We start from the raw sequence: 14,009 nt of genomic DNA, 5'->3' as shown, positions 1-14,009 counted from the left end.
GAGGGTCGCCGGTTCGATACCCCCACTGGACTGGCAGGAAAAATTTGGGTGTGGTGGAGTGGCTAATAATATAAAAACTCCTTTCCTTCTATTAGCCAGCTGGTGTGCCCTTGAGCAAGGCACTTAATCCCAGTTTGCTCCCAGGGCACCTGACAGTGGCAGCCCACTGCTCCTGTGTGTGTGTGTGTGTGTGTGTGTGTGTGTGTGTGTGCTCACTGCATGTAATTTGCTGGGTGTTGCATGTGTGTTCAACCAAGGATGGGAAAAAGTATGTATACTGCCAATAAAAAGTTGATGAATCCGTTAAATATTATCACGGCTGTAATTCTTGACGCTGTTTCGCATTTTAAAAGCTTCCACGTAAAGACTGACTCGACTTAAATGATCAGCTGCCATTTCTCTTACTGTTCACTCATCGTATGCTGCTCCTACACGATATCTCGCACTGCTCCTGTGTGTTTCACTGCATGTTGCATGTGTGTGTTCAATCAGCGATAGGTTAAATGCAGAGAAAGTGTATGTAAAAAAAAATATACTGACAAATAAAGTTGATGTTTTAACTGGCTGAACGTCTCAGCACAGCTGCTGTTCTATAAAAGGTCTCAAGCGAACTCTGAGGCGCCAAACGGTCACTGAAATCCAGCCGCCGCCGGCCACGTCTTGCTTTGCGGAGGTAAAGACAAAGTGGAAGTAAAATAAGTGACACGTCAAACTTCACCCAGTCAGCGTCTCGAGTTCCCCTCCTGACGGTCGCTGTGTCGTCAAGCGACGCCTCAACCGACCTCCGGGGACAGGAAGCACGTTTCATTCGTTTCAGGGCGAAAATAAATTTTGCGAACATACAGTAAACACGCTGTGTGTCAGACAAGAAAGAAGAAGAAGAAGAAGAAGGAGGAGGAGGAGGAGGGGGGTCACATGCAGACTTTTAAACATCTGTATCTAATAAACATGTTAATAAGAACTGATTATTAGTTGAGTGACAGAAAAGTAAATCAGCATAAACTTTGATAACAATTCACTGCTGTTTGTCACTGACAACAACAGAAAAATGTTACTTTCACTATACTGTAATTATTCACATATTTCTATTAGTGTTTATCTTTTGAAAACCTGCTCAACACTTAAACATGTAAATAAATAAAAGATTGAGAAAATTTTCAATCATTTGAAGCTCCCAGTAAGAAAGTGAATTCTCCAAAATATCAAACTGTTCCTTAAAAATTAATCAGGCATTAAGATTCAATTTATTGCACTTTTTTTTTTAATCTGATTGTATAAAGAACAAACCAACATTTGCTTAGAATCAGAGAAGCTTATATTTTTAATGCAGTCACCTCAGTGGGGTCTGCATCCTTATTTATCACAGTCCCTGCAGCGTCCACCATCACAGCACTACGTTTTGTGCAACATGAATTAATAATAAAATAAAAGAACTTGCAGGATTCTTTAGGTAAACAGTAACAGGAACTGCCGCCACCACCTTTGCATGTCAAACTGTGATCAAAAACAGCTTCTGAGAATCCATACATCCTAAAACACTGTGGTGCCGAAGCGCATTGATGTCGTGTTACACCCACAGTGCACCACAGTTAAGCACTTCATGGACATGACTTACAAGCCGCACGGTCTTTACTGCAGTTACCAGTAATAAAAATCAAAGTAAATGCAGGACTTACACATCGGGCTGCAACCTGGCGTCCCGCAGGGCCTGACAGCTCAGAACTGAAAGCCACGCTGCCTTCGGTGAGAATCCTCACTGAACAACAACCAGAGAAAGAAAAAACTCAAAACAAAGGTGATCCCTCGGGCCCGACTGTCCCCGCCCTGCCCACTTGTTGGTTACGTGAGTGACAGCACACTGACTGCTTCCTGTCTGCGTCGCTCGCTCTGACGAGAGCCGTCACGCTCGGGCTGACAGCATCCGAGGTGTCGCTGCGGACCGTGGCTTTCAGCAGAAGTCAAAAACACACACACACACACTGCAAAACTGCAGCTGCACACACATCTAGCCTCAACTCACTAACACACTTCAGTCTGCATTCAGCACAGGGCAAACAGTCAGTTTCCAGCAGTAAATAATGCAGGTTGTGTGTGTGTGTGCACCTCTCAGTGTTTCACAACAGTCTACAGGACAAAATGTTCACTTCTTAGCTTGACAATGTTGCATGGAACAAACACTCAGAAGCTCCTTTTGTTTGGGAACAAAAGGCAACATCGAAAGAACAACAAGGGCACACACACACACACGCACACACACACACATGCACACACACGCACACACACTCCTGTGTCAACACAAGCAGTCACACGTCTGTGTTTCCGCCCCATCAGCTGTGGCTCTGCTGCGATGCGGGGCGTTGCCAGCGGCTTCCTCAGAATAATGTGACGAGGAGGGGAATTCCTGTAAGGCCCAGGAAGACGGGGGGGGGGGGGGGGGGGGGGGGGGTGGCGGGGAGGAGGGGGGAGGAGGGGGTAGGGCCTGCCCAAACAGAGCCGGCCGCTTGACGTCACGTAAACCGGCTTTGGCACCCTCCAGGGGAACCTTCTCTCGCTCTCCCTCCCTCTTTCTGTTTGTGTCAGAGGGGGGGGAGGAAGTTAACGTGTCCTGCCAACTGCTGGTTGCCCAACAACTCACTCGCAGGTTCTTAACATTTAAAATAAGAAAAGTCCTACTCTCGTCCTGCAGCTTCTTCTTCCCTTACGCTTCAGCGAGGAGGTTGTATTTCAGCAGTTAGTTTCGGTTTGCTGTGATGATTGATGTGGCCGAGTCCCTTCAGATGTGTTTTAAAAACACTTTGCTTGTTTGCTTATTCTTTGATCAGGTGGTTCTTGGTTTAAGTAAAATACCACTGATTTTAGGTAAAGCAGAGCTGAGACTATGGGTATCAAAGTATCTGTGGTTTCAAAGGTTTAACTACTGGATGCCTCTTCCTGTTTCACTCACAAGCTCATGCTCAGTGTTAGAGTTTCGTTCAGGTTTCCACATCACGCGTGCATCTGCGTACCTGTTTTAGAGTCGAAACAATCAGTCAGTTGTACAGAATGAATTGTTTCAGTAGCTTTTGGGTTCGTATTCTGATTAAAAATAACCCATTTGAAGGCATCCGGAGCTCAGGAAAGCTCTTTCGTCCTCTGATCAAATGGATGTCCTTTCTTTGCATAATAAAGTTAAACTCGATCTGATTTCACGTAAAGCACATGAAATGTCTTCCATAAATAAAGCAAACCACTGCCGTTCTCTATCTTAACTGAGGAAATCCATGGAAAAACGAAGACACCCAGCAATAATATTGTTTTTCCTTCTAACTGTAAAGAAAAAGAAAAAAGAGAAACTCAAGGCTGTGTGTGGGTGCAGAGCCAGAAGTCTGGAAGTGGGACTGTGTGAGAACTTCTAAAGTCAACATTAAAACTGTGGCGCTCGGTCAAAGCAGAGCCGCCTGGTAAACATGTCCACGGTGACGGGCTGAGATAAAGCTGCAGGGTGTCGCCCAGATGCAGCCTGCAGGTCAGCGTGTTGAGGGTTTCGCTGTGCCTGAAGTCACTCCGCTAAAGTGTTAAATGACAAAAAAAAGCACCTCGCAGAGTGACGCTGGCCTGCAGGTTTCACCGCACTGTACTCTGGCCTGGGAGAAAGAGGAAGCTCCCTCTGCTCTATTTTAGGATTAGTCATTATGGGGAATTCTGAGGGTTTTACAGTTTGGTCGCAAATAAGGTTTTGAAAATCAGATAAATATTTACCCAGGCCAGAGACAACAAACAGTGTGACCGAGCGCTTTTTGCAGTGTCACTGCCGGGGTACAGAAGATAAATACTTCACAGGCAGAAACTCCAGGATCAACATTGCGCTCTGTAATTAGGGCCGACCAAAGCAACAGCCTGAAGTTGGTGCTGGCGGGGTGAAAGCAAAAATAAACACTGACTCACGTAGACGGCTTAGCGCAGAATCTCTGCTCTTCTTAAAAATGACATGAAGAGGGATCACTCTGCACACCCCCATGTAAATGTGTGTGTGTGTGTGTGTGTGTTGGCAGTGAGAGCAGTGGAGGACACATGGCCTCATCCCTGTGGGAACATCTCAGTTAATGACAGCTGAGCCGGTGATAATGCAACAGAGCCTGAATGAAGTAATCCAGCTAGTAACCTCTAATGCCCTGCCCTGCGTGTGTGTGTGTGCTGGGTGTCCATTAGGTTAAACATGTCTACAAACACACACATAATCAGGTTAACACACATTCAGCGTCCTCCTCAGTCGTTCACCTTTAAAACAGTAATGAACTGAATAGACTTGGTGGCCAGAAATTTTCTTTCCTGTCTGCACACAACCGGACGCCCACGCCGACCCCTTCACACTCTGAATACCAAACTGAAACCAATCCAGAACCACGTGGGGAGGGACGATGAATAACAAAGCTCAACAGCAGAGGTGGACGCCTTTTTTTCCCCGACTCTGTTCATTTTCACTCAATTTCATCTCAACACTTTAATGCAAAGCGTCATGATCAGACCTGCATTCAGTGGCATATAAAAGCCACATTCAGGTGTTTTGCTTGGCTGAGATGAACTGATTTATTTATTGTTTTCAACTTTTATCAGAAACTGCAGTCTGAAGCCAGCAGGCCAGTGAGTACTTTCACTCAAGTACAATTTTGAGTGACTCGAGCATCTCCATTGTATGTTACTTCTGCTCCACTACATTTCAGGGAAATATCACACGTTTTCCTCCACTGCATTCATCTGACAGCTGTAAAAAATTAAGATTTTGCAAAGAAAAACATGAGGTTATCTTACAAATATAATGAACGATTAAAGATTAAATGTACGGCTCCCAGAAGCAGGGTCTAGCTGCTCATGTTTCAGGTGTTTATGAGTGGTTATCTCTTCAACCAGCTGTTTACTTGAGTATTTTCACATCAAAGTATTGGTACTTTTACTTCAGTAAAGGATCTGAGTCGTGCCTCCACCTCTGCCACCCTCCAGCCTCTCGTGAAATCATCAAATATTCCAGAGAGGCCTGCAAACAACCACTTACTGTCAGAAACAGATTCATAGCTCACATAAAGGCCACACTGACGCAACTGCGAGTCCAAAGCGAGGATTCTAACACAATTGTGGCTAATAAGTTTCATCCGACTGACAGATGTTGCTCTCACATCTTTGGATCTAATCACAGCAGCTTCCTCACTGTGGGAGCAGGGACTATCACAGCTACCGAGCCTTCTAGGAAGAGAGACAACTTTTAATTAGATCTGGAGCTTATGAGGCCGAGTACAGCAAGAGGCAGCGAGTGCAACAAAAGGCAGTGAGCCTGCACAGGAAATAAGGATCCAAAGGTACGTGAGGTCATTGATCATGTTACAAAACAGCAGCGGGATCTCACTCAGGGCTGCCTCTCGCTTCTCCTCTCCCTCCTCCTTTCTGCTGTTTTGATTGCAAAACAAGGCTCATCTCTCGATCAACTCGCTCTCCTCCATCCACTGCCTCCCACTGCTCACCCACCGGGGGGTTGTGTGTGTGTGTGTGTGGGGGGGGGTCTGAGATGTTAATAAGGGCTGTCATGACTGCTTTAAGAGCATGTTAAGTGTTGTGCATGGAAACACGCGAGACATGTTAGCAACATAAAATCCTTAAATTAGGATTTAATTTAGAAGAATGTGTTTTTTTTCTTGTCCTGGTTTTAGAACAAAGACAATCACTATTTCAGGCTGCGCCCATTTTAGAGCTCAAATGATTAACGGAACGATCGAACAGCGGCGGTACAGTGTGATGTCACATTGTGTTGTTACAGTATGATGTTGCTGTGTGATGTTACAGTATGATGTTGAAATGGCTTATTACATTTTGTTGTTACAGAGTGACGTTACAGTGCCTTGTTACATTGTGCTGTTATAGCGTGATGTTAAAGTGGCTTGTTACAATGTCTTTTTGCTGTACAATGTGTTCGTGGAGTGTGTTGTTGCAGTGTCTTTCTGGCATACAGTGTGATGTTACAGTGCCTTGTTACAGTATGCTGCTACAGTGCCTTGTTACAATGTGCTGCTACAGTGCCTTGTTACAGTGTGCTGCTACAGTGCCTGGTTACAATGTGCTGCTACAGTGCCTTGTTACAGTGTGCTGCTACAGTGCCTGGTTACAATGTGCTGCTACAGTGCCTTGTTACAGTGTGCTGCTACAGTGCCTCGTTACAATGTGCTGCTACAGTGCCTGGTTGCAGTGTGCTGCTACAGTGCCTTGTTACAGTGTGCTGCTACAGTGCCTTGTTACAGTGTGCTGCTACAGTGCCTTGTTACAGTGTGCTGCTACAGTGCCTCGTTACAATGTGCTGCTACAGTGCCTCGTTACAATGTGCTGCTACAGTGCCTCGTTACAATGTGCTGCTACAGTGCCTTGTCAAAATGTGCTGCTACAGTGCCTTGTCAAAATGTGCGGCTACAGTGCCTTGTTACAGTGTGCTGCTACAGTGCCTGGTTACAGTGTGCTGCTACAGTGCCTTGTTACAGTGTGCTGCTACAGTGCCTTGTTACAGTATGCTGCTACAGTGCCTGGTTGCAGTGTGCTGCTACAGTGCCTTGTTAAAGTGTGCTGCTACAGTGCCTGGTTACAATGTGCTGCTACAGTGCCTTGTTACAATGTGCTGCTACAGTGCCTGGTTGCAGTGTGCCGTCAGCTCACCCACAGAGACCACTGACCGGCTCTGTGGACTCCCACAGGGCTTTCCTGCAGCTGTTGTGAGGCTCTCTCTACTTTTCCTGTGGATGCCATCAGACAACCATCTGCTTTTATAGCTCATTTAGCACATACACTCTGACGCATACATGGCTAATACTGCATGTAAACACAGAGGGACACATCTCGACAGTGGCTACAACAGGCATACATGTGTATGTCAACCAGTGTCGGAAATTAACCTTTCAAGGCATTTGACCTGTGAAGAAACAACTGAAACAGTCCACTGTCACAGAAAAACTCACACTTAGCCTCATTTTCAAAACAATTCTTTACAGAAAAAGGCCTGAATGGCTGTATGGCAGTCCACATGGTCCATAAGCTGTCTGTGAGGCATTTAAAATGTTAATATTTCATAGTTACCAGGCAGAGTGAAACTGTGCTCTCATGACCACATAAACTGTCGGCCAAATGACACAATTACTGGCATCGATTCATTTGCTGATTATTTTCTCAATTATTCACTTCATTGTTTGACATGTAAGTCCAAGAAAAATGGCAAATCCTCAGAATTAAGAAGCTGGAACTTTGGATTGTTTGGTAGCTTTTGTTTGACCAGCAGCCTAAGACCCAAAGACATTTCATTTTGGTAACGTAAGACAAGCAAACTGCAGAAAGTCTTGCTTTAACAATGACTGAAAAAATTAAGAGATTAAAGCACGTCGTCGTGGCTCCATCCTCTGTGATGCTGCAGGTCTCGACAGCCTGGTGAACAACACCGATCATCAGTAGCAGGTTGAATTCTGGGAATTACAGGGAGGCAAAAGCAGCTTTTGACCTTTGATATGGCTCTGATGGATACTGTGGCTGCTTCTTCCTCTGTGATGTTGCTGTTGCCACCCACCTCCACGCCGCTCGCTGCTCGCCGCTCACTACTCTGTGCTTTCCTCTGCCATCATCAGTAGGCAGGAGGTAACGTTACATAACCACACCGAGCAGGAGCGACATGGCGTTCCCTCGCTGTCTTTTCACATTCCTCCTCCTCTCATTTTCTCAATCCTCAATTTCCCCACTTTGTCTTCTCGTTCTCCTCCCTCTTTCTGCCTCTTTCCATCAACACCACCTTCTTTTAACCCCCCCTCCTGCCCATCTCCCATTTTCTCCCTCCCTGCCTCCACTGCCCACTCCCCTCTCCTCTGTTTATATCACATCAGAGTTAAAAACAGTACAAGAACATGGCAACCAACTACACGTCTGAGTCTTATAAAACCAAACTGCTCACATGTTCAGACATCTACAGCACCAGAACACAAAAGTGTCAGCTTGGCAATCCCACCTATGGCTGCAATTAATGATTATTTTGATTAATGATTAACCATTTGACCAATAAAACATCAGAAAAGAGTGGGGAATGCCCACCAAATGGATCGTTTTGTTTGACCAACAGTCCAAAACCCGAAGATTCACTATGAGACAAACAAAAGCAGCAAATTCTCACATTTAAGAAGAGCAGCATTTTTTGGCCATTTTTACTACCCTGCCTCCTACTCTCCTCTGTTCCTGTCACATCGGAATTAAAAACAGTTCAAGTACATGGTAAGCAACAACAACATGTCTGCCTCTTATAAAACAAACAACAACAAAAAAAACACTGTATTGATTAATTAACCAACCGTTGCAGCTCAACCAATAATATGAGTTCCTCTGAAATGAAAGTCAAGTTTCCATCCAAACGTAAAACGGTTTTAACCAAAGTTCAAGAAAACCTGCAAAGGAAAATGAAAATCCCGTTTCCACCCACTACTGTTCTGTTGGTTCACTGAGATAACCAGCTGGTGGCACTAAACCAAGACAGAAGAAGAGAGCACGACAAGACAACGGAATAAAATATGTGGCAACGATGTGGAAAACATGATGGAAATGTGGAATTTGTTTCAATGTTTGTTTGTTTGTTTACGGCCTCCTCGCTTCACGCAGCTCTTTTGTCGGTTCGGCGTGTTTCGGTCACATGCTTAATGTACGTCATGACGCATTTGTTAAGTCTGTTTCCAGCATCAAGTTTTCAACCTCGGTGAAGCATACACTTTGACTTTTCAGATTTCTGTGAGTGGAAAATGCACTAAATGAGTAAACGCGGCAAACAGGAAATCCTGCAACAACCAAAAGGTTTACCTGAGGCCGCCGCTGAGGTGGATGTTTCCAGGAGCGCTAATAAGATGATGTATTTAAACAGGGCGTAATTAAATTATAGCAGAAAAGACGAAGGAAAAGCAATTAGCAAAAGGATGTTTACAAATAAACACACAGTCAAGAGCGCATGCAGCAACACTCATAACTGACCTCAGTGTTTCTCCTCCATAATAATAACAACAGGTACGTCTATTCTTACATGAGGCAGGAGGGATGGAAGGGGAGCTAAGTGAGTCTGATGATCTCATGGTGTGTGGAAGAAGAAGTCACAAGTGTCGCAAGTTCAGCTCTGCTCTATCTCTGGAGCGAACTCTTGCATAACACCGACAGGCTTATCCTGTCCACCCGCTCATGTTGTACGTCAGCTGCTGCTGCCTGGACGAGGAGGACCAACACGCTGCTGCAAATGAGCGCTGGAGCATTAGGGGTTAGTGGTGTGTGTGTGTGTGTGTGTGTGTGTGTGTGTGTGTGTGTGTGTTTGTGTGTGTGTGTGTGTGTGTGTGTGTGTGTTTGTGTGTGTGTGTGTGTGTGTGTGTGTGTGTGTGTGTGTGTGTGTGTGTGTGTGTGTGGTGGGGGTTAATGAGCCGCCTGGGTAGGTTAACCCCTTGACCGACACTGTTGTTACTCAGGGGAGACGCAAGCGAGAAAGAGGATGGACGGGGAGCGAGGATGCACTTTGGCTGGCGTGGAACACGATAATTTAATGGTGGAAAACTTGTGCAGTTATTTTCTGTTGAATTCAAACTAAATCAAGTATAGCTGAAACAAAATGTGACTTAATTGGTGCAAAGGAAATTGGAAACTCTTTCTCCAGCAAAACAAACATTTCAGTTCATGGTTCAAGGTTTTCTCCCTTTGTTAGCTTTACATTACTATAAATGTGTGTGAATATTTTTGGACTGTTGTTCGGACCAAAAGAAATCTAAAGACATCACGCTGAGATTGCAGAAGACTGTGACAGACAGTCTTTCACCAGACTGCAGCTACCATTAATCGAGAAAATAACTGGCTGACTTATCACCAACAAAAATAATACTTTCAGCACTAAAGAGAAGTGAAAAATTGTGAATACTGATCAATTTAAATGAATGTTTCCCCATCGCTGCAGGACAGAGACAAAGCACCACTAAACACAGAGAGGGAGGCAAACTTCTGCAGGAGACATGAAATGATGTAAGGACATGGGGGGAAAAGAGAAAGAAGATAAGGAGAGAAACGATAGTGAAACGAAAGCCAGCAGGGAGGACTAAAACTGACCAGCACAGAGACGAGTTCTCACAGCACAGCACAGCACAGCACAGCACAGCACAGCACAGCACAGCACAGTACCTGTTAGGTGGGAGAAGTGGACCAAAGAAAGTCGACACTTTCTCAGAGAGTAGGTTTTCCCTCCACGGAGTCAGTCGCGCTTACGGGGAAACACCTGACATTCCCAACCCAGACAGATACTTTCCCAACCACTAACCGTAGACATTCCTGTGCCTCCCTCTCCCTCTCTGTCTCTCTCTCGCTCTCTCTCACCGCAAAGAAAAGGAGAAAACTGAAATGCCTCAGCAGAGCAGAAAGTCCGGCCGCCGTCTGTCTGTCCGTCCTCCCTCACACACTAACACACAGCTGTGTTTTCTGGTGCCGAGAGCCGAGCTTTCACTTCTCACTTCTGCCTGGTCTGGTCTGTCAGCGTAGCGACCACGCGTCTTTCTGCTCCCTGCCTGCCTTTGTGTTCCTTCTACCCCCACCTCCCCTGCTCCTCCTCTCCTCTCCTCTCTTCTCCTCCTCCTCCTTGGCTTCCTTTTTTTTTTTTTTAAGAATCCCTACTCCAATTCAGGGAAAGCCCTCCCTGCCCGCCTGAGCGCCGACTTCCCTGAGCCGAGCAGCAGTGCCGTCTCTTTTTAGAAAAAAAAAAAGCAAAACAAAGCAGGATGGAGGCTCCAAAAACAGCACAGCTCTTTAATTCCTCTGCAACTCCCTCACACACACTGTCAACATCAGATTAGCAGCTAACCTACTTGTGGCGTACAACCTCCCACACCCCCGCAGAGGCTATAAATACTCATCTATCCATTCCGTGCATTGATCCTATCTGTGTAGGGTGAGCAGCAGTTGGAGACGCTACTGAAACGTGTGTGACATAAAGTACTGGGTTAACCTGGACTTGAAGGCAACACCGCCTCCACATCAACACACAGGCAAGACGCTGCTGGATATGAATGCAGCTCATGACTAGTCTTAAGGATTTTTTACTTTCATGGTAGTTTATTCTGCAGAACGTGTTCTTAATTAGTGAATTAGTTTATGAAACTTTCAGCGCTAACACACACACACAAAATGTTTGCTTTCTTAGGTACATCTGTTGATGGATATCAGCTCACCACTGCTGAGGGCTCACATGCTGTGTGGTGCGACTTCTAAAATATGTCCAGAGGTCAAAGGGAATTCCTAAAATCTGAGCGTAGCACATCACTGCCGGCTGCTGCTCAGGAGACTCTTTGCTGTAGTTATCTTTGGCTGTAGTTATAGATACAGTTTGTTCAGTTCACTATGGAGCTCGCAAAGGGAGCCAGCGGCCCTTTAGCTTACTGAATCTGCCTGGACCAGGACCTCGGATCATGAAGTGGAGTCACAGCGGGCGACGGGGTTCTAATCAACCCAAGCAAGAAAGTCAACACTTGAATACATCTCCCATCTGAAACTATGGGGAGGAGGGGGCTATCAGACCATCGCCCCTAGAGGCACAAAGCGGTACTGCGAGACAGGAGACTGCAATACATTTTTGACATTGCGTCAACACTGTTGTTTCTTCATATTCTGTTGGTAATGTTTCAAATTAAAATCCTGCCTGCCTTCACACGCGAGAAGCTGAAAACGGCAAAGTTTTGTCATTTTTGACCAATAAAATGACTTACACGATTAAAGTTAGTACCACAGCAGTACACTCATTTGCCGAGAAGATCTCATGTTTGTGTGTGTCAGTGTGCCTGACTGCTGTTCACTAAAAAATAGTTACGTAACTCCCCAAACTGGCTTTTTTTTTTCATTTCTGTTTTTTTTTTTTTTAAATTAAACAAAGGAGACACATGTTAATTAGTGCTGTTTAAGAAGCACCGGTGGGGGAGGCCATAGCCTAACATTTACAGAGATGAGACTGTTGTTGATCTTCTCATCTGAATTTTCTTTTCTCCGGCCTCATCAATTAATCAACTGTTCATACCAGCACTAAGGGTGAGGATACACGTTTTCTTCACCACTTGCTGAACGAGACAGTGACTGATGATTACACACACACAAACACACACACGTACAGACCATCAGACACACAGTATGTAGACTGCAGAAACACCTGCACACACTGCTGCGACTCAGGGTTAGTCATGCCGTGAACATGGAAAATAAAATCGCGGTTATAAACAATGCCTGGATTTCATTTCACAAGGCACACCTGAGCCAGAGACTGAGTCACACATCCCGCAGGTTCCCACACACAACTTCTGACTCTCTCACACAGTTTCACATGGCAGCAGCTTCCTTATTTTTATTTCAGATTTGGCACAGGGGTGGAAATACAACCAGTGGATTTTCAAAAATTGCCCATTTTTCCCCTCAGCTCCTCCTCAGTGTGAGCTGCTGGAGGAGGGAACTCGGGGATCGTCGCAGCTCAGAATTCCCCAGAGTCTCTCCAGCCCGAGAGGCATCGGGAGCTCAGAACCCCCCCCCCCCATCTCTCCCCATGGCAACAGCGGCTAAAGGAAGAAATGGCCCATGTTACGCAAGAGGATGAAGCTTTGCCAGCAGGCAGGCACCCCTTCCTCCTTCTCCTCCTCCTCCTCCTACCTCTTACACATATTTTCACAGCCTCCCTGTTAACCCTCTTTACATTTGTCCCTGTCGCTGCCTTCACCTGACGTCGTTCTTCCCCTCTTTCACGCCCTTAACTCTGGCGCTCTGCAATCTTCTCCTTCCCCATCCTCCACTGCTGCACTGCCCCCGTTTCACTCTCTTTTTTCACCTTCTCCCCAAGTCTTTTTTTGGAGAGCTTTATCTCTTGTCTTGCACCTGCAGAAACACGGTGCCGCTGCTGCTGCTGTTGCACGGCTGAATGGGTTTTTCCATTAAAAAAAAAAAGAAAAAAAGAAGAGAAGCCATCACTACGGTCAACTGATCCGATAGCCAGCGTGACGCGATCGCTTGATGGGAGGCTTGACGAGACCGCCTGACCCCGCCGTGAGGAGCGTAGCACGAGTTTCCCAGCTTCATCGGATAATCAGGTTTTCTTCAGGGTTCACCAAGTTAACATTTAAGACCTTTAAAACCTTTTGATAGAATGAAATTTGGGCTGGTTTGATCAGTAGCAGAAAACCTCACAGGGATGATTAGGCCTAATTAAATTAATGCAACCTGCACCTGGATAAGCGGCAGAAAATTAATGGATTATTATCTCTGTGAATCATTTTGAGGCTGCAGCTGCTGCCATCTTTGTCGTCTGTCGTCTGTGTTTTCATGATTTGTCCCAGCTGTTTAACTTTCAGTGGATTTTACATGAATTTAGTCCAGAAATCTTGAACATAATCACTGCCTTGCTTACATCCAGAGGCAACTTTCAAAGCTACAATCTTTTATCTGCATTAATTATAATCATGTCAGTCAACATCGCATAAAGGTAAAGTGTAGTCAGTCAGCACTGTTTCCTACAAAACATATTTGTTTTTGAAAATCAGTTGCACACAAACAGGATTTGCAGCAGACGAGGTCGCCTCCACAGTGCATCATCTTCCAGCTGTCTGCCACCTGTCACTGCTGTCTCCACTCCTGCAACAACCTCCCGACCTGCTGCTCTAAATGTGTGTGCATGTGTGTGCGCGTTTGTGTACAGTATTGACCCTCCGCTGTGTGCATGTGTGTGTCTTTAAAATATTGACCTGACCCCGCTGACCCCGCCTAACCTTCCTGATGACTCACACGCTGTTTGGGGGCTTTCAATCTTACACCATCGACCTGCTAAAGTCCACTGAGTCTGGGGAGCCAAGAACCACCCCACCCCTTCCTATCTTACCCTCCCCCCTCCCCTGACAGACACTTCACTCACTTCCTCCTACTCCCTCCTACGCATCCTCATTCAGTCAATACCTCACAAACACACAAACCCGCACAGCCGCAACAAC

The 14,009-nt window shown here is 45.7% G+C and overlaps 1 protein-coding gene across 8 annotated transcripts in view; it reads right to left on the bottom strand.

The window, feature by feature from the left end:
- The window catches only part of hivep1 (HIVEP zinc finger 1), a 51,981-nt gene that overhangs the window by 19,754 nt on the left and 18,218 nt on the right, over positions 1 to 14,009 (bottom strand). Inside the window, exon 1 of one of the 8 annotated variants that reach the window (XM_046418444.1) lies at positions 1,677 to 2,078. The exons of the other annotated variants lie outside the window; for them this stretch is intronic. Within the exon in view, the coding sequence (XP_046274400.1) occupies positions 1,677 to 1,680 (4 nt within the window). The 5' untranslated portion in view covers positions 1,681 to 2,078. Of the gene's footprint in view, positions 1 to 1,676; positions 2,079 to 14,009 lie in introns of those variants that run through there. 8 annotated transcript variants of the gene reach the window in all.

Source organism: Scatophagus argus, chromosome 17 (genome assembly GCF_020382885.2).
Source record: "Scatophagus argus isolate fScaArg1 chromosome 17, fScaArg1.pri, whole genome shotgun sequence".
Taxonomy (NCBI): Eukaryota; Metazoa; Chordata; class Actinopteri; family Scatophagidae; genus Scatophagus; species Scatophagus argus.
This window is presented reverse-complemented; position numbering and strand designations above follow the sequence as displayed.